At 36.0% G+C, this 21,540-nt stretch overlaps 1 protein-coding gene across 10 annotated transcripts in view; it reads left to right on the forward strand.

The window, feature by feature from the left end:
* The window catches only part of SRBD1 (S1 RNA binding domain 1), a 236,456-nt gene that overhangs the window by 45,816 nt on the left and 169,100 nt on the right, over positions 1-21,540 (forward strand). For all 10 annotated transcript variants that reach the window (XR_004300323.1, XR_004300324.1, XM_032411062.1 and 7 more), the window contains exons 10-14: positions 4,967-5,070; positions 9,815-9,922; positions 13,675-13,832; positions 18,640-18,730; positions 19,478-19,585. Coding sequence is in view for 8 of the 10 variants with exons in the window: in XM_032411062.1 (XP_032266953.1) it covers positions 4,967-5,070; positions 9,815-9,922; positions 13,675-13,832; positions 18,640-18,730; positions 19,478-19,585 (569 nt within the window). In the remaining 2 variants the exon portion in view is untranslated. The remainder of the gene's footprint in view (positions 1-4,966; positions 5,071-9,814; positions 9,923-13,674; positions 13,833-18,639; positions 18,731-19,477; positions 19,586-21,540) is intronic.

Consider the following 21,540-nt stretch of genomic DNA (forward strand, 5'->3'; position numbering starts at 1 on the left):
GAAAGAAAAAAAGAAAAAAGAAAAAGATAAAGATAAAAACAAACAAAAGCAGAACAAAACAAAACAAAACAAAAACAGAATGTGATCAAATATGATCAGGCTGGTTTATAGATCAGTGCCACACACTAGATTTTGGGTGTATTTTGGTCTGTTAAAAGAAAGTGCCTCCCAAAATTTTAAAGAAAGAAAAACTTATATATGTACAAAAATAAGGGTTGATATGATGAAGGGATGGAATATGACTAAAGATGGAAATTATAAAAAATTTTATAAAAGGATTTGATAAGTTGTTTGAAAAAAGAAAGAAGAGGATTTAAAAAAAAAAAGGAAAGAAAAAAGGGAGAGAATGTGATCAGTCAGGGGAGTAGAAAAAAACCATACACTAGGGATTTAGAGTATATTTTGATCTGTTAGAAGAAACTATCTCTTTTTTTTTTTTTTTTTTTTTTAAAGATTTTATTTATTTATCTGACAGAGAGAGAGAGAACAAGTAGGCAGAGAGACAGGCAGAGGGAGAGGGAGAAGCAGACTCCCCGCCGAGCAGGGAGCCCGATGTGGGACTCGATCCAGGGACTCCAGGATCATGACCTGAGCCGAAGGCAGCCGCTTAACCGACTGAGCCACCCAGGCGCCCTAGAAGAAACTATCTCAAAATTTTAAAGAGAGAACAACTTATATATATGTGCCAAAAATACGGGTAACTACTATGAAGGGATAGAATATGACTTTAAAAATGAAAAATAAAAATGTTTTTTTTTTTTAAAAAAGGGATTGATAAGATGTTGGTTGAAAAAGGGAATAAGAAAAATTCAAAAAAAAAAGAAAAAAGAAAAAAAGACAGTTAAAAAAAATAATTTTCTTTGAAAGACTAAAGAATCATGCTAAAAAAGCCATGAATTCTATGTGCAGTATTCCCCTAGCGCTGGAGTTCTGCCGTTCTCATTGATGGGTAAACCTGGTCTTGGCTGGCTGTTCTCGCTGATCTTCTGGGGGAGGGGCCTGTTGCCGTGGTTCCCAAATGTCTTTGCAGGAGGCAGAATTGCCCCGCCCTTGCCGGTCCGGGCTAAGTAATCTGCTCGGGTTTGCTCTCTGGAGCTTTTGTTCCCTGCAAGCTTTCCGTACAGCTTTGGAGGCGGAGAGTGAAAATGGCGGCCTCCCAGTCTCCGCCCCGGAGGAGCCGAGAACTCGGGCCCCGCTCCTCAGCGAGCCCCCAGAGAAAAGCAGTCAGTCACTCCCGTCTCCCCGGTCTCCGGCCACACTCCGCACTCACCCAGCCTGTGACCGCGCCTTTCTATCTGGCACCCGACCCCGGGTGGAGTCTCCAAACCCAGCAGATCCCCGCGGTGCGTTCCCGCACCTCTCCTCCCGGGGGAAGAAGGTGAGTCTCCCCGGATCTGCCGCTTGTTGGGTCCCTGCTGGAGGAGCAGTGGCCCGACTGTGCCGCGGATCACAGTCTATGCCAACCCCGAGCTGAGAGCCCGCTCCTCGGCTCCGTCTCTGCAGCCGGCTTCCCTGCTCCGATACCTGGGAGCTCTGCCGCACTCAGGCCCCCCCGGTCTTTCTGTGACCCCGAGGGTCCTGAGACCACACTGTCCTGCGAGGGTTCCACCCCCCACTTCGCCACCAGAGTGACGTCCCTCAGCGGAGCAGACTTCTAAAAGTTCCGATTTTGTGCTCCCTGGCTCTATCACTTGCCAGAAGCGGCCAACGGAGGCCCCTCCCCCACCGTCTATCCTTCCGAATATCGCCTCGGATTCACTTCTCCGCACGTCCTTCCTTCCAGAAAGTGGTCGCTTTTGTGTTCAGAGAGTTGTTGCTATTCTTTTCTTCGATCTCCTGTTGAGTTTGTAGGTGTTCAGAATGGTTTGATCCCTATCCAGCTGAATTCCTGAGAGGAGACGAAATCCAGGTCTCCTACTCCTCCGCCATCTTGCTCCGCCCCTTGTTTTTGTCTCTTTTATTAAGGTTTTATAGGAAGATGAGGGGGAGATTTGGAATCAAGAGATTGCCAGTGTTCTCCAAGCCTGGAAGTCCTCAGTATAACATTTTTAAAATTAATTTTTCCTTCCATCTGCATTTTACTGTTAAAAGAAAAGATAATAAAAAGAATTAGATTGCATTACCTTTCATGTGATATTTTCCACCATTATAACTCTTAATTTTTTAACTTATGGTGATATACAGACATGCAAAGGTATTTGTTTGCTTTAAGGTAACATGGAGAGTCATCAATTACTCCACAAATTTTTCTTGGACACTTATTATATATTGGTTCCTACTTGGGATGTGAAGGTGACATTGCCTTTGCTCTTGTTAGTTATAAGAGTCATTTATCTGTTCTAGATTTAATTCTTTTATGTGACAAATGATTTGCAAAACTTTTCTCCCATGCTATATGTTTTCTTTTTACTTTCTTAATGGTATCCTTTGATGTATAATTTTATTGAAGTCTAATCTATTTATTTTTTCTTTTGTTGATTGTGCATGTAGTGTTACGTGTAAGGTCTTACCTAACTCATGGTCATGAAGATTTTCTCTTATATTTTCTTATAAGAGTTTTATAGCTTTACTTCCTTTGTTAAGGTCTTTGACCAATTTTGAATCATTTTTGTGTATGAAAATGTAAAGGAGTCCAGCTTCATTCATTTGAACATAGCTATCCAGTCATCCCAGCATTGCTTGTTGAAAAGACTGTATTTTTCCCAGTGAATTGTCTTGGCATCCTTGTTGAAAATCAGTTGATTGTAGGTGTATGGACTTATTTCTGAACACACAGTTGTGATTACTGTAGCTTTGTAATAAGTTTTGAAATCAGAAGGTAGGACTCCTTCAACTTTTTTCTTCTTTTTCAAGATTGACTCTGGGTCCCTTGAATTTCTGTATGACTCTTAGAATTTGTCAATTTCTGCAAAGAAACTAGCTGGGATTTCATAGGAGTGCATTGAATCTGTAAATCAATTGGGGTTAGTATTGCCATTTTAGCAACGTTAAATTTTCTGGAACATGAGATATTTTTCCATTTTTTCAATTTCTTTTAGCAATGTTTTGTAGTTTTCAGAGTATGCATTTTGCACTTCCTTTGTTACATTTATTCCTGAGTATTATATTCCTTTTGGTGCTATGGTAAATGAGTTGTTTTTTTTTAAATTTATTTTCACAATGCTTATTGCTAATGTGTAAAAATTGATTATCCTGCAATCCTGCCGAACTCTTTATTAGTTCTAATAGTTTTATAGTGAATTCCTTAGGGTTCTCCATATATAAGTTCATGTTATATGCAAATAGAGATAGTTTTCTTTCTTTTCAATCTAGATGTCTTCTATTTCTTTTTCTTGTCTAATTGCCCTGGCTAGAACCTCCAGTACGATGTTGAATAGAAACGGCAAGAGGAGACCCTTGTAATTTTAGAGGGAAAGTATCCAGTCTTTGACCATTAAATATGATACTATCTGTGGGGTTTTTGTATGTGATCTTTATCACATTAAAGAAGTTGGTTTCTGTTCCTAGTTTGTTGAGTGTTTTTGTTGTGAACAAACCTGGAATTTTGTCAAATATTCTTTCTGCATCTATTGTGTAAGAAGAAGATTGTGTAATTTTTGTTTTTTATTTTATTGGTATGATGTATCATGTTAATTGATTTTTGGGTGTTAAACCAACCTTGCATTCCTGAGATAAATCCCTCTTGATCCTAGTGTGTAATCCTTTTTATATATTTATGGATTTGGTTTACTTTTTCTATTGAGGATTTTTATATCTGTATTCATAAGAGAGAATGGTCTTTATTTTATTTTTATTTTTTGCAATGTTCTTGTCTGGTTTGGGTATCAGGGTAAATAGAGTTGGGAAGTTTTTTCTTCTTTCGTATATTTTGGAAGAGTTTGTGAAGAATTGATGTTAATTCTTTAAATGGTTGGAAGAATTCTGTGGTGAAGCCATCTGGGCCTGGACATTTTCTTGTGGGAAAATTTTAAATTACTAATTTAGTCTTCTTTACTTATTGTAGATCTTTTCAGATTTTCTGTTTTTATTTTCTGCTTTGGCAGTCTGTCTTTTTAAGAATTTTTCCATTTTATTTAAGTGGTATAATTTGACATACGTTGTTCATAGTATTCTTATGATCCCTTTTATTTCTATAACTTCCATAGTAATGGCCCCTCTTATTTTTGATTTTGGTAATTGGAATGCTTCCTCCTTTTTTCTTGGTTTAGTGAAAGGCGTTTCAATTTTGTGATATTTTCAAAGAAGATTTTTGGTTTTGTTAACACTATTTTCTGTTGTTTTTCTATTCTCAATTTTTCCTCTGTTCTTTTTTATTTCCTTTATTCTACTTGCTTGGGTTTGTTTGCTTTTCTTTAAAGGAGTGTTTTTAATGTATTTTAAGACATTTGCTTGAGAGATAGACAGCTTGATCTGAGTTGAAATTTTTCCTTCACTTGTTATCTTTGTTATTTGGGATAAATTAATCTTAAAAAATTATTATATAAAGTGAAGATAATACATATCCCCCTGTTAGCTTGGAAAATTAAATAAGTATTTAAAGGGCTGAGATAGACCTAACAATTAGTAAATGCTCAATAAATGATAACAGTTAGTAGTTATTATTCCACTTGGGAATTTGCATGCATCTTTATCGTAGCAATATGTTTTCACAAATATAAAAAGAAAATTTCCTAACTCCAGATGATCAAAAATTTTCAGTTAGTCAAATCTGAAATAATCTCACCAAAGTCTCTTCCTGTGAATGTCATAGGCTTTGTACCTGTATTTTATTTAAAAAAAACTTTTTTGAAAGAAGTATAAGGAAATGATTATTTTTAAATACGTTTTTGGTAAATAAGTTAATAAAAAATTGATCTAGCTCTTGGCTGGATAACCGCTCTATTTATTTCACCAGTGTTGACTGGTTAAATTAACCGTTTACCTATTTAGTGTATCATCAGTCTTTCCTATATATGTTTGCATTCAGATTCTGGCAATTAACCGTGGAGAAAATTTGAAGATACTGACTGTCAAAGTCAACATTTCTGATGGAGTAAAGAATGAATTCTGCAGGTGGTGCATCCAAAACAGGTCTGTTTATAGATTTTTACAGAATTTTCTGTCTTCCATTTCTAAAATACCATACTGAGACCTATACTTACTGATATGGGAAAATGTCCATTCTATTAAACAAACATTGACAATGGATATGTGTCCTTTTTATGTCAAAAAGAAGTAGAAATGTTGTGTATGTTTACATAGGAAATAGGATATATTAAATATTACAATAAATTATTGATAGTGATTACCTCTGGGGAGAAAGACTTTTACTTTAATACTTTTTTGTACCATTCGAATCTTATACAGTGTTTTCTCTTATGAGAAGCTAAATTAACAAAAACATAGTGTATATGGCATATCTGTATCACTAAGGATACAGATCATTAAGGAGAATGTAATATAATTACATTACACAAGAATATAATTTATCGGATATTACAATATAAGTCTCTAAACATAGTATATGCAATTTACTTAAAATGTTTTGCACACTAAGGATGATTGAAACAAACATTAAGTTTATTGGATATTTCAGAGAATTGCCTAAACTTATGTAACTTTTTATTATCCTTTTTCATTTGTTAAGGGAACCTTTTAAAATAGCACCACATATTTGTATAGAACTTCTAACTTTTAGTTTTAGCTTTTCAGAGTGTATTTGATCCTTACAACAGTCTGTTCGGTTGGTAGAGCAGATTTGTAGCTGCCATTTGACCAATGAGAAAACTGATGCAAAGGTAAAAAAGCTTGCCTAGCAGTTAGGGCATGTAGATTTGGGTCATGCTCCTCACAAGCTACTTCTGTGTAAACTTAAGTTAGGGAGATTGCTGGGAAAGCTATTTGAAGAGTTGGATGAATTTTTCTTTGAGAGGAACAAGTGCTATATACTTTGAAAGTTAACTCTCTCATCCAATATCGTTCTTTGATCAATTGATTGGAAACTGGTTTGCCAAAACCCAATTCCATGAAGGATCAGCTTGCTTAATGACCAAATAATGCTAACCAAGGACCCATCAAGTGAAACAACTATCTCAATGTTAATCAGTAGGTAAATTGTGTAAGCCAATTATGTTATATCCATTCAGTGGAATTCTGTGCAGCCATCTTTAAAAAAGGTGAGATAGAGCTAAAATTGAGATATAAACATGTCTTACTAGGTTAAAAAGACAGTTTACAATTAGTATTTATAGTATGGTCTCGTTAGTGGCAAAAAATAGGTCTTTGTATGTGTAAGAAAATTTTTGAAAAAACACAGATGATCTATTCCAGAGCTCTAGTGTGAGATTTTAATTTTCTGTTGTATACTGTCCTGTAGAGTTTTTTTTTAAATGATGCTTATTTCTTTTGTAAACAAATACATTTCATTAAAAATAAAAAGGAAATAAATACCTAAAAGAAATCATAGACTTAAACAATTGTGTTAAGAAATTAGATAATTTTAATTTAAAATATGATGAAATTCTAAGAGTTTCATAAAAAGAACAAAATCCTAGAAACGGATATATCTGAGTTTGAATTCTAGTTATATTACTTCTTACCTTTGTGACTATGAGCATGTTACTTAATTTCTTTTAGTTTCATTATTGTCAAAATGATGAGTAATACCTTTTTCACAGATTTAAGAGAATTAAATTATATTCCATGTAATTGTGTAGCCTTCAGTGGTATCTATTATTACAAAGTAGTGGGATTGTTGTGCAAAACTCTTTTTTAGAAATGGCTTTTGTAAATAGATCACAGTAAACTGGAGACAACTTCTGTCTTATTTTCCTATGAATGTTCATAATGCTCAGTATCAGAGTCTGTCCTCAATAGCTAACAAGTATTAGTTACATTTTAAACTGTATCTTCATACTAAGTAAATGTTAAGGAATGGTTTCCTTACAGAGATAGTATAGATGGTATAGTGATATAAGTTTCAGTTACTTTCTAGAAGTTTCTCTTCATATAGATAATTGAAGAAACTCTTCTATGGGAACTAAAGAACTGAAATAAGAGCCAGCAAAAATACTTCTCTGGAAACCAAAGAACCATTCTCAAGGAATTGTTTTCATTTTTTAAACACATGTGAATGACTAGAGATACTCAAATCTTTTCTTCTTCCTCCTCCTCTTTTTTGTTTTACTCTCTTTGTCCCTACTTCTTCCACCTTCCACCTCTCTCGTGTATTCATCTATTCAGGTTATATGCTAGATGCTGGGGATTCACCTATAAACCAGACAAATATGCTCTTTGTCCTTGGTGACGATGTAGTTTAATGGAGAAGACCCTGAGCAAATGATTAAGAGTATGCTGAGGTTCTAAAGGAGAAGTGCAGTGTTTCATGAGCTTGTAACAGGGAACCCTAATGTAGTCTGGGTTGTGTGTATATGTAGGTCAGAGACAAAAGGAGAGGAACAGGAAGCAACAAGAAATGAGGATTGACTTGTAGGCATGGGCCACATCATACCTAATTTTCTAGACAGGGTAAGGATTTTATTCTTAAGGAAAATGAAAAGCCAATAAAGGGTTTAAATAGATGATTCTCATGATCGGTTTGCATTTTAAGATCACTCTGGCTTCAATATAGGGAATTATTTAGAAGGAACCCAGAGTAGATGTCGGGGCAAGAGATAAGGTTTGTGGAAAACTATTGAGGCTTACAGAGGGATTGGGTAAGCAATGTTAAGGATTTCTGTGTTTTTCCTACTAGCAATGGGGAAACCTAGGTTTGGTCTTTTTTTTTTTTTTTTAAGATTTTATTTGACACAGAGAGACACAGCGAGAGAGGGAACACAAGCAGGGTTTCTGGGAGAGGGAGAAGCAGGCTCCCCGCTGAGCGGGAGCCCGATGCGGGGCTCGATCCCAGGACCCTGAGATCATGACCTGAGCCGAAGGCAGACGCTTAACGATTGAGCCACCCAGGCGCCCCCTAAGTTTGGTCTTAAAGGGAATGACCCCCAGCAGATATCCAATACATATATTTAAAAAATCACTCCACTGGGGCCTTCCTGCCTCTAAGGATTATCTTCCTAGTATATTGTCCCATGACCCAGGACTGTGTTCTCTCCTAACTTGCCAAGCTCCATAGCATGCTGTATAAGACCTTTAATGATCTGGCCACTGCCATATTTTCTAGCCCCATCTACCGCCCACCTGATCCTGACATTCATACTCTAGCAGTACTAATCTACTTGAAAGGACTCATCATGTTCTTCCACGCCTCTATGCTTTTACATGTGCTGTGGTTTCTTTTTTCTCTGGGTCTTGTTTGGTAAAGCACAGTTCCTTTTTTAAAACCCATCTCAAATGTTTCTTCTGGGACATCTTTCATGACATTGGGCTCTCCAAATTAATAATAATAACAGCAATAACAGTAACAACAATAGTATTAATTGTAATATTAATAATGTGTGTCTAATTCATCTCCGACTCCTCCCTAGCCCTCATGCCCTCAGGTAAAGGTGACAATAGGGAGTAACAGGGATTTGAGTGGAAGGATATATGTCCTGAAAGCACTTTCATTCAAATTAAAAAACAAAACTGTATTCTACTCAGATGATAACATTCTATGGAAAGGATTCAATTAGTTGTTATTATGAAACCGTTGTTGTATCACATTATGGATGCTTAAAGGTTTGTCCACTGAAATTTAGTTTATTTCCTACCCGAGAGATGTAAGAGAGATGACAGTGTCCCTGGGCTATATTAATAGTTTATTTTATTATGACTTATAAAATAGATATTTTATTAATGGTTTCTACTCAAGAGTCATTGAAGGGCAAAGGCAGAGATGCTGTAGATGGATGGAAACATGGAAGGGGTTGGGCTGAATTTATCCTTTTTAGCTTGTGTTTTTCTCTTACTGTTTTTTATCCAGTGCCCACTACCATTTAGTTCTCTGACATTTATATCCATCAGCATGTATGCAGATGCACTGTGTGGTAGAGCACTGCAGCCTGAGGAGTAGAGTGAGTTCTACTAAGGAATGGCAAGAGGCAAGGGTTAAAACAGAGTTTCTCCTTTGCTCAGTTTGCTTTAACTCTCAGGAAGAGATAATGGAATGGGCAAAGAAGGATACATGTTTGTCTTAGCTTTGCTGCCATAACAAAATACCATAGACTGAGTGGCTTAAACAACAGAAATTTATTTTCTCCTAGTTCTGGAGGATGTAAAGTCCAAGATCAAGGTACAGGCTGATTTGGTTCCTGGTGAGAACCCTCTTCTTGGCTTGTAGACTGCTGCCTTCTCTCTATGCCCTCACCTGGCTGGGAGAGAGAGGGATAGAGAGAGGGCAGGCTCTCTGATAATCTTTTCTTCTAAGGGCATTAATCCCATCATGATGGCCCTACCCTCATGATACATCTAATCCTAATTATCTCCCAAAGGCCCCATCTCTAAGTACAATCTCTTTGGGGGTTAGGGCTTCAACATACTAATTTTAGGGAATATAATTTAGTTCATAGAAGTGTATTAGTCATTTTCTGGTGACTTTCTTATATCTTAAGATTTTCACCATTATTAATAATGCTCTGGAGACTCTTCCCAGAATAAGAAAGGTTTTTCCTCCCTTAAATTTTATATGTGACCGTGGTTACCAGATTTTTAAAAATAAGAACTCCAGATGTCATAGTAATAATTTCCAGACATCACAGTCTTTCCTCACAGATTATGTTACTTTGGCTTCAGTAAAGTTTTTCCCCCTTTTCTGTTCCACTTCCTCTCCCCTCTTCCAGGAACCCTTTTATGCTCTTGTTATTGCTACATCGGTTTTAGTGTAGGCTTTTTTTTGCAGGTGGAGACCACGTGGCTTTGCAAGGCCAGAGTTAATGAAGATCTTACACAATTCACTCGATGATTCTTTTAAACGCCTTATTTATCCTCTCCTCTGTAGAGAGTTCAGGTATGTATCTTGTCTTATTTAATTTTATGTACTGTTTATTATTATTTATGCTAATAGACCCATTAAAGCATGAAGTAAGTATTTGTTGATCCACTAACCCGTCCGGAGAACTGAGTCAGGATCACAAAGCAATTATAGTTAAGCGTAGATTTCAATCTGTAGAGGCATTCATATGCGTAGACCACCAAACAGAGGTCTTAATTATAATGTACTTTTCAAATCTTGACCAGTTAATGTGTACCCCTTCCAGTCCTACAAAACCAGTTTTGCAATTTGACAGCCAAGACAAACAAATGGTTTTATTGATGAGAGATTTAGCTTGGGATAATAAACTAAGAAGTTAATGGAGAATTTAGCTGGAAACAGTTTTTGGAGGTAAGAGAACCAAAAACAGCATAAGAAGTTCATCATGTGCTCAGTGGGGCACATGATGAATTTATTCTATGAATTTATTACTATGAAGAGAGGAAGCTAATACATCTTTTTAATTCTAAATGGGAGTTATTTAGGTGAATAATTATCAGCAGTGATGAGCACATATTAGAGGAGATGATTAAAGTGACCATCTAAATGAACGCTTGGAAGGACTAAGAGTTACAAAGAAGAACTGCAAAAGAGCTGAGGTGCAGATTGTGGGTTTTTGTAGGGGAAGAGATGGAAAGACGTTTGAGGAGGCAAAAACCCTCTTTCCTGCTTATCTCTAGCCTTTGTCTTTGTAGTCAATCTTCAAATCAGCCATTCCCTCATATATTCCTTCCTATGTGTTCTAGACTTTCTTCATTCGCTCTTATTTATGGATTTCAGCAAGCGTTGCTTGAAAACTGTAGATTTCTAGCCATCTCTTCAAGCTTACTATAGTTGATAGCAGCCTTTATAATGTTTGCCTGTTTTTCTTTTACTGGACTTGGCCATTGACTTTGGAGGTGTTGACAACAGGGACTGAGGGGGTACTACTAAAAAAGACACACAGTTTTTTTGACCAGCTTCTTTGTATCAAAGTCATTCATTCTCTTGATTCATCCTTCATAGCTCAGTTGTCCCTTAACAATATTGTTTCTTTTCGAATCCTATTTCAAGTCTGTGCGAGGTTACATCTCTTGCTTTTGAGTGCTGGGGCATAAAATTTAAAAATAAGGGGTTTTGTTCATAAGGAAAAAGAGAAAGTTACCTTATTCAAAATTTCATTTCCTCTTGTTTTTCTTTATCTTGGTTTTTCATGTTGCATATAATGTCCAGTAGTGCTTTTGACATTTTTGCATACATTTGACTTGAGTAGCTTCACTGCCTATGGGATGATTTCATTGAGATTTACTGTAAGCGATTTGGTGTGGGATTGTTTAATGTATAATCCTTCTCTGACTTCTTTTAGCAGTGAGCAAACAAGAGCACTTTTCTTTTCTTTCTCTAAAATGCCTGTGGTTAAAAAAATATATCTTATTTTAGTCTGTAAGTTGGTTTGCAGACATTGTCTGCAGATGTGTCTCTTGATAGAAATACTTGTAATTACCCGAACAGCAATTGAGGGAGAAAACTCCCAATTGAATTTTCTTTAAAGAAAATTACTTCAATTCTCTAATTAAAAAGAAATTTGTCCTAATGTAGAAAAATGGAAAGAATCAGTAAAACACTAAGGAAAAAAACCCACAAAATTTTACTTCCTAGAGATAATCACTGTTAACCAGATTTTTCTCCATTCATGTGTGAGTATTTAAAACAATCATACAGACTATATTATTTTGCAGACATTTGATTCAGTTGACTATATACTATGCAGTCTACTTTGGATTTCTTATTTCTGTAACTATCAAGATGATTCATCCCTGTGTTGTTTTTCACACCTACCTCTTTCATCAGTTCTACATTGTCAGTTACCAAGTGCTGCCCGTTTTCCCTTCCTTTATTATACCTTGAATTTTGCCACTTCTTGATCTCTGTGGTTACTGTTTTAGTTCAGGATATGATAATTTCTTGTCTGGATTACTGCTCTAGGGTCATAGATGATCCCTGTCTTTGTTTTGCCATACTACACATTTCATATTGCCATCCTAACACTCCCATCTGGTTATATCATGCTCTTCTACGTAAAATTCTCCAGTGGCTCTTCTTTGTCTCTAGGATTAAATCCAAGCTCTTTAGAAGATCATGCATAGCCTTTTGTGGTCTGATTTCATCTTGGCTCTACAGCCTTGTGTTTTGGTATTTCTTTTTACTTTAGCATATGAAATTACTTGCTTTTTCTATAATGAGTCATGAGTCTTTACGTATGGCATTGCCTGCAACATTTTCTCTGTGCCTTCACTCTATTCTCCCTGCCTTTGTTTGCTTAACTCTAATACTTATTCTTCTTGATTCACCTAAGAAGGCATCTGTTTTAGAAAGTTTTGCAGTTTAGGTGTCCGTCCCATATGTTCTCATTAGCATAGCACTTACCATTGTTTATACTTATCTGATTATTTTCTGTTTTTTGCACTGTACAGTCGTATTCAGAGCAGGGATCTTGTTTTTTTCAGCTTTGTATCTTACACTGATCATGGTACTTTATATAAGACTGACAACAAACATTCGCTTTATAAATAAAGTTAAAAGTGAAGATTTAGAAATACCTATCGTGATACTTTTCATGTTGCTTGGCTGAAGGCGGGAGAATGACAATGAAAAGAAGATGAGAGAAAGCCTTCAGAAATTGACTCGACAGAAAAGCAGACACTAGTTAGCTTCAGATATGTAGATAATTCTACCTCAGCACTGATAAGAAATGTACTTTGAATGGTTTTTGTACTGGCAGTTTTCTTGTGGCCATGGCATGAATGTCTTTACCTGTTCTAATGGAGAAGACATACTTTTTATGTCTTCTTATAAATTTCATAAGAATTTCAGGAGATAATATGTTAAGAGCTTTTGTTAAGAAGATGAATGGTGTTAAGGGGCACCTGACTGGCTCAGTCAGAAAAGTGTGTGACTCTTGATCTCTGGGTCGTGTTTTCGAGCCCCATGTTGTGTGTAGTGATTACTTAAATAAATAAATATTAAAAAAAAAAAAGAAAGAAAGTGAATGGTGTTAAAACTTAGTTTCTAAATGCCTTTAAGTTCATTATAGGCATATATTTTTATCCTAGAAAAAGTTTTAAAATTAGACTTTTAATAACTTCTCTGGAGAAAACCTGGGAAATTATGTGCATGAAGCATGGTTCTGGACTGATAACTAATATCCTTGGTCATGTCACATCTCTGTGAGAATGACAAGGTGGGGGCTAAATGTGGGGAACTGAACAGAGTGAGAAGATGACATTGAGATTTGTATAGGTGAAGTGTAAAAACTATGTACTGATGGAAGAGACTACTTAGGATTCGATAATTTATCACTAATTTTGTGTTTGTATTTTTAATCAGCTGATAAACTTTAACTTGACTTCCTATATGATGTCTAGGTCTTTATATACTCTGTTTCTTTCGCATACACAGATATTTATACATATAGATTTTGTATATAAAGAGTTGATAGAGAAAGAATGTAGGTATGACAAACTCAGATTTGCTTCAGAATTGTTTATGGTTTCATATATTACTGCAATTAGCAAAAATAGGCTCAGTATAATTTTATATATGGTGTTTTCTCCTTTATTTTGTTATAATAATTATTCCTGTGAGGAATAGGTGTATGGAATGAATTCTGTTCTTTTTCAGGAAGAAACTTTAGGTGAATAAAAAACTAAATTCTTTCTCTTTTTCCTTTTATTTTTTGGTTTCTAAAGAGCCAAACTAACATCAGATGCAGAGAAGGAATCAGTAATGATGTTTGGACGGAACCTTCGTCAGCTCCTTTTAACAAGCCCTGTTCCAGGGCGCACCATGATGGGAGTGGATCCTGGTTACAAACATGGTTGCAAATTGGCTATAATTTCTCCTACCAGTAAGGACATCTTTCAGCTCTTCAATTAAAAGTTGTTTGGTTGGTCATAAGTTTCACATCATACATATTGTGAGGATTTGAAATAATGTTAATTTTCAAGGCTTAGAAAATGGTTTTCTCACATACAGCAATGTGGAAGCCAGAAAACCAAACTTCATATTTGTCTTATTTGTTGATCAAAAATCTCAACATATTACTATCATTTATGCCCTTCCCTATGTCACTGTGGAGATGTTGAAGATTAACCAGGCTCAAGTTTTACTATTCCCCCATTAACTTCTGTTTATTGTAGTGTATTATATATGATGCATTTTAACTCTGTGTATTTTAAGTACCATTTTTATTGTTTTGCCCATTTTTCCCCCTTATTTACTATCTACCCTTTCTATGGCTTTTCATTTCTTGCTGCATTTCTGTGTTTACATTTGAGATCATTTTCTCTCTGCCTGACCCTCTAACCTGTTACATTTAATATGGGGTCAGCTGGTGACAAATTGTGTTAGTTTTTGTCTAAAATGTTTCTGATTTGCCCTCCTTTCTGAAGGATATTTTTGTTGGGCATAGAATTCATGATTGGCAGTTATTTCCAGTACTTTAAAGGTGTCATTTCATTTTTTGTTTCTGTTTTTATCCCCCTCTTGACTACTACACTTTTTGTTGAGAATGAGAACTCAACCAAAAATCTTATTATTGCTCTTTTGAAGAGCTCTTTTGATGTCTTTTTCCTCGGACTGCTAAGATTTTCTCTCTTGGTTTTCAGAGGTTTTCTTATGATGTGCTTAGCTCTGTGTGTGTGTGTGTGTGTGTATGTGTGTGTGTTGTGTGTGTGTGTGTTGTGCATTTGTTTTTTTTGTTTTTTTTAGCATGAATTCTCCTTGGAATTTTTAGAGCTTCTTGCATTTCTTTCTGGAAATCCAATTACATGTATATTAGACCTTTCAACTTCCTTTTTCTTCTGTTTTTCATTCTTTTATTTTATACTGTGTCTTTATGTTAATTAAGCCTCTATTCTGCTGTGTCTGATCTGCAGTTAAAGCTGTCCATTGAGTTCTTTATTTAAATTATTATGTTTTCAAGTTTTTGAATTTCCATTTGGTACTTATAAAAAATAGATTTCAGTCCTATAATGAACTTCACTTTAAATTTTTTTGAGCTTTTATATTTTTCTTATTTTTACCTTATAGCTCTCTTATTACATTTATATTATTATATTATGCACTATTACTATATATTATTATGTATTACATATATATTACATATATTATATACTATTATATTTATTGTTCTTGTGTTTCTTTTGGTTTAGATTTTTCTTTCTGAAATAACTTTTTTCTTAAATGATTTTATTTATTTATTTGAGAGAGAGAGAGAGAGAACATGAGAAAGAGAGAGAGCACAAGCAGGGGAGAGAGGCAGAGGGAGAGGGAGAAGCAGGCTCCTCGCAGAGCAGAGAGCCCGATAGGGGACTCAATCCAAGGACCCTGGGATCATGACCTGGGCTGAAGGCAGACGCTTAACTGACTGAGCCACCCAGGTACTCCTGGAATAACTTTTTCATGTCTACTTCAGTTTTGAGTTCTCTCATGTTATTTCTGGGGTTTTCTAATTCTGATTTATGTTATTCTCATTTTCTATGATTTTTTTTTATAGCTCATTCTTTAGGTTACAATTTTTCTCTGTGTTTTGTGGACACATCTTTCTGTAAGGACATACTAGTCTTTTTTTTAATTTACTATTTTAAAAAATACTCATTCTATATGGAATTTGACTGTGATCCTTTTCTGTTGCTTAGGTTTACATAAAATTCATTTTCCCCAACTTTTAGGATAGAAGACCAGGTCAGGAAAGGTTTTCTAGCGGTATATTTCTAGAACTATCCCTTCTTTTTTCCCCAAATTATTGGTGTCGGGGGGGAAAGCACTGTAGTATCTATATGAATAAAGAGATAGTCTTCTACTTTCTGGAATCTGTTTTCCTGATACTTTCTCTCTTTTACCTGGACTTCTTTTTCCTTTGCCCATTTTATCCTTATCTTGTTCAGTGGGGATATAATTCCCAACAATTTCTCTTCAGTTGGGGTTTTTGTCTTGAAAAGGATATTCTGCCTGTTAGTTTCAAGAGTTCATAGAGATTAGAATTGTCCAGTCCTTCCTGAACTCAGTGGGCAGTCTTTCTACTGACCTATAAATTGTAGTATGCAGAGGTCTTTCCCACACTACAGGGAAGTACCTTTTGATATTTTTTGGTCCATGAGATACTTCATTGCTTGTCTCTTCTTGCTCCCACAGAAATGCCAATGCATGTAGGTCTTGATAGTTGCATTGTTCCCACTTGATCATCTTTTGAGTTTTGTGAATGCTTTGTTACAGATAGCCATGGATTTTTGGTTTTGCTGTCCTAGTTGCTCTGTCTTTTTATTATACTATATATTTTTACAGTAAGTGGGAAGACTACTTTGCCAATGTTTTTTCCTGCATCTGTTGAGATACCATATGTATTTGTATTTGGATATATTATTTGTATTGCTTGCAGGATGACTTCTTAAAAATACTGTATGCACTCCCACATATATATGTCTGTATCTTCATTCTGTTTTGGTAAGACATTTCCAAGAATTTATCCATTTCAACATTTAAATTAACATGAAGTTGTTTATAATAGTCTTTATATCTTTTTAATCTGTGCTGAAGCTCTAGTAATATCCTCTTTTCATTTCTAATATGATTTATTTGTATCTTCTTTTTTTTATTTATCTGTGTCTTCTTTCTTTTTCTTGATTGGTATTGCTAAAAGTATGTGTTTTTCTTAAGTGATTTTTTAAAAAATTTTATTTTATTATGTTATGTTAATCACCATACATTACATCATTAGTTTTTGATGTAGTGTTCCGTGATTCATTGTTTGCATATAATACCCAGTGCTCCATTCAATACGTGCCCTCTTTAATACCCATCACCAGGCTAACCCATCCCCCCACCCCCCTCCCCTCTAGAACCCTCCAGTTTGTTTCTCAGAGTCCATAGTCTCTCATGGTTTGTCTCCGCCTCTGATTTCCCCCCTTCATTTTTCCCTTCCTACTATCTTCTTCTTCTTCTTCTTTTTTTTTAATGTATAATGTATTATTTGTTTCAGAGGTACAGGTCTGTGATTTAACAGTCTTACACAATTCACAGCGCTCACCATAGCACATACCCTCCCCAATGTCTATCACCCAGCCACCCCATGCCTCCCACCCCCCACCACTCCAGCAACCCTCAGTTTGTTTCCTGAGATTAAGAATTCCTCATATCAGTGAGATCATATGATACATGTCTTTCTCTGATTGACTTATTTCGCTTAGCATAATACCCTCTAGTTCCATCCACGTCGTTGCAAATGGCAAGATTTCATTTTTATTGATGGCTGCATAATATTCCATTCACATTTGCTTTATCCATTCATCTGTTGATGGACATCTTGGCTCTTTCCATAGTTTGGTTATTGTGGACATTGCTGCTATAAACATTGGGGTGCACGTACCCCTTCGGATCACTACATTTGTATCTTTGGGGTAAATACCCAGTAGTGCAATTGCTGGGTAGTACGGTAGCTCTATTTTCAACTTTTTGAGGAACCTCCATACTGTTTTCCAGAGTGGCTGCACCAGCTTGCATTCCCACCAACAGTGTAGGAGGGTTCCCCTTTCTCAGCATCCTCGCCAACATCTGTTGTTTCCTGACTTGTTAATTTTAGCCATTCTGACTGGTATGAGGTGGTATCTCATTGAGGTTTTGATTTGGATTTCCCTGAAGCCAAGTGATGTTGAGCACTTTGTCATGTGTCTGTTGGCCGTTTGGGTGTCTTTGGAAAAATGTCTGTTCATGTCTTCTGCCCATTTCTTGATTGGATTATTTGTTCTTTGGGTGTTGAGCTTGATAAGTTCTTTATAGATTTTGGATACTAGCCCTTTATCTGATATGTCATTTGCAAATATCTTCTCCCATTCTGTCAGTTGTCTTTTGGTTTTGTTGACTGTTTCCTTTGCTGTGCAAAAGCTTTTTATCTTGATGAAGTCCCAATAGTTCATTTTTGTCCTTGCTTCCCTTACCTTTGGCGATGTTTCTAGGAAGAAGTTGCTTAAGTGATTTTTAATGTTAAACTTTACCAGTCCTCTCCATTATATATATGTTTTTTTATTTCGTTAATTTCTGCTTTTAACTTCATAATTTCCTTCCTTCTACTTTCTTTGAGATTATTCTGTTGTTCTTTTCATAGCTTCCTAAGTTGGTCACTTAGCTCATTATTTCTGTTCTTGAGGTCTTTACCCTCAAATGTTGAATATATTTTTCACTGAAATATAATATAATATAATATAATATAATATAATATAATATAATATATAGAGAAGCACACAAGTCATAAATATGCAGCTTAAGAATTATACATATCTGCATTCACATATCTACACCCCAAAAGAAGAAATAGAATCATATTACAACATTGCCTGGCATTTGGTACATATTCAGTAAATGTTAGCTTGATGTTATGTGCTATTAAAAACATTTATCTTTTAGGTGTCATGGCATATAATCTGGTTAATATGATTTTGTTAATAATAAGTAGCAAAGTAGTGTCCTTATAACTTTGGAAGTAACAAAATTTCAGAGTGCTTTGGGAGAATCTGATTTAGTGAATATGAATGATTCATCCTGCATTTTAAAAGACAAAGCAGTTCCCTTTTCTGGTATAAATTACTTAAGCATATCATCTTTGTGTTGTGTTTTGTAATTTCTTACAAAATTGGCTTATTCTTTTCATTTTCTCTAAGGTCAGATACTTCATACTGACGTGGTTTACTTGCATTGTGGACAAGGCTTCCGAGAGGCAGAGAAAATAAAGAGGCTTTTGCTGAATTTCAAGTATGAACATAAGTAACCTTTTGAGTACTTCACTGGCTCAGCCAATCAGAGATACCTTTGAAGCTCCTAATTTGGAGGGAGGGATTAAGGGAAGTGCCTTGGTGAGAGAGAAGGAATCATGTAAAACAATGCTGGGGCAAATTGCTGGAGAACTCTACATTTGGAGACTCCGGAGGGATGCTTCTCCCTTCCTCTGCCACCTTCACTAAACAAAGGTGGTAATATGAGCAAAAGTGAGCATTGAATTCTTTTATTTGGGCTTTCTCTCTCTCTCTCTCTCTCTCTCTGCCTCCCTCCTTCCCTTCCTCCCTCTTTCCCTCCCTTCCTTCCTTCCATTCTTTTTTATGGATCTGAGGAGTGGATGTGATAGTAGTTTGAAGCTTCAGAGATTATTTGGCAACATATCACATAATTCAGTCATGATATCTTTATTATGGCCTAGAATGCTCCAGAGTTTCTTATCTATGTGTAAATTTGGTTCCTTCTAGATGGGAAGAAAGCTGACTGTTCTTGATTGTATGACAGTAAAATATTTCTCCATTGCTTCCCATACCAAATGCAGGGGCATTGTCCTTTATTCTATAAAAGTCTGTGCCTCCATTGTGAAATAGTGGAGATGTTGCTTGGCTATATGAGAGAATAAGATCATCGTATGATAGTATTTGTGCATTCTGTGCATTTTCTCCTGATTGATTTAGAAGCATGCCTTGAGCTCATTCCATTTCTCATCTTGTTTATCCCTTGCAGCTGCAGCACGGTGGTGATTGGAAATGGAACTGCCTGCCGGGAAACAGAAGCTTACTTTGCTGACCTGATAATGAAAAATTACTTTGCACCACTGGATGTTGTTTACTGGTAAGGATATTAGGAATGTTTGTTTTCTTTGAGAAGCAAAGGAACTTCTACACTTCCTTCTGTGATGAATTCTCTCTTCTTTTTTTATAATATCCATCTTCTTTGCCTGCAAAACACCTTCTGCTGTTCACAAGCGCTTTGTAGGACAATGTAAAGTGTCTGTCTCCTAGAGAAATTTGAGTTTCAGTATCCTAAAGACTCCCACAGAAATAGCAAGATAGGACTTACTTGCGTTCATGGGGTTTTCTAGGTTGTACCTTGTGTGAGGGCTCTAATTAACTACAAACTAGTACATAGGACTGTGGATAACTTAGCTTTTTTCTCCCAAAGTTCTGATGCGTATAAATTGGTTTTCAGAACTGACAGCCAAGGATATTACCAATTAAAAGCACTTCTGATATTCCTTTCTTGTTTGTGTCTTCATTGCAAGCTTTCATTTTATATAGGCATCCACTTAACTTCTGAATAGCTTTGGCTTAGCATGACCCATTTCTCTAGTCCTTCCCCAGATCTGTAGTAGTTCTGCTTTCATTCACCTTCGTTTCCTTACTTTCCCTTTAGACCTCAGGTAGCCAGGCTTACCTTTTTCTTTTCTTTTCCTTTTTAAGATTTTACTTATTTATTTGACAGAGAGCACAAGTAGGGGGAGCAGGAGAGGGAGAAGCTGGCTCTTTGCTGAGCAGGGAGCCCAACGTGGGGCTTGATCCCAGGACACTGGGATCATGACCTGAGCTAAAGGCAGACAGTTAAACCACTGAGCCACCCGGGTGCCCTCAGGCTTACCTTTTTCAAACTACAGTAGAATATTAAGTTCTTAAGGGTTTAATTCTACGACAGAAGATAATTACAATAGCTGATATCTAGGGAAGAGTGCACAAGCACCATCTTCCACTGCTATAAGTCAACTGATGAGTATGTGACTGACAAGATCAACAAACAAAACCCAACACAAGAAGAAGAATCCTAAGATCCATGGAGGTAGGCCAAAAGAGGAGGACTTGTATTTAGTGTAGTGTTCCATAGGCCAAGAGTATAATCAAGATGTCAGGAAAACAAATGCAGGGTAACCAAAGGGGATTAGGAGGTCAGGGAAAAAGAAAAAAGCTGTAGGTACCACAGGCCATGGTTCAGGAAAGGACCAGATTGAAAAGTCCACCTCAGCTTCCCCTGCCCCCCTTCTTGTTCAGGATGGTCTGGGGAATACTGTGGATCTTACCTATACTGGGAACTGTGCACATGCATCCAATCCTTTTGAGAACCTGGTACAAGGACCCGATATAGCTGATTCAGTTTATTTCAGGCAACTTGTCTGATTTTTTTTTTTTAACTTGTTCATGTTAATTTAATATGAATATCTTGGGTACATTTGTAGTGCTTATAAATAGAACTTTCAGATCATTAAAATATTAAATGTGCCTAGTGTGCTAGTATGATTTGCTGTTTTCAATCCTCTGGCACATAGTAGGCACTCATTTTGTTTTTTGAATATCTGAATATTTGTTTCCATTCATGTTAAATTATTATACTTGATTATTTTCTGCTTTTGTCCTGGTTTTTCCTTTTGTAAAAAAATAGTGTTTTTTGTGTAGCAGTGGTAACATTTATTGAAATGTAGAAATGGCTAGCTCCTTATGAGACATTTATGCTTATGAGCAATGTATCTAGTTTCTCCTCCCACATTGAAACCTTCTTAAATCAGGGGATCATGTTTTATTTATCTCTGCCTCCTTCCCATTAAACATAACATCTGTACTTATAGGTCCATCTCAACAAATTAAGGTTTAAATTATTTTTAATCAGATAAATATTTTCAAGCTATTGACCAGAATTACAATATGGAACAACTGTAGAAAACTTCCCCTCAGCTTAACACTCTGGTAAATCTATGACTTACCGTTTTCTCTCTTTTTTCATTGATAGAGAAATTTGCATTTGGTAGATTAGAGATTATATTT

Source organism: Phoca vitulina, unplaced genomic scaffold, assembly GCF_004348235.1.
Source record: "Phoca vitulina isolate PV1807 unplaced genomic scaffold, GSC_HSeal_1.0 scaffold12, whole genome shotgun sequence".
Lineage (NCBI taxonomy): Eukaryota > Metazoa > Chordata > Mammalia > Carnivora > Phocidae > Phoca > Phoca vitulina.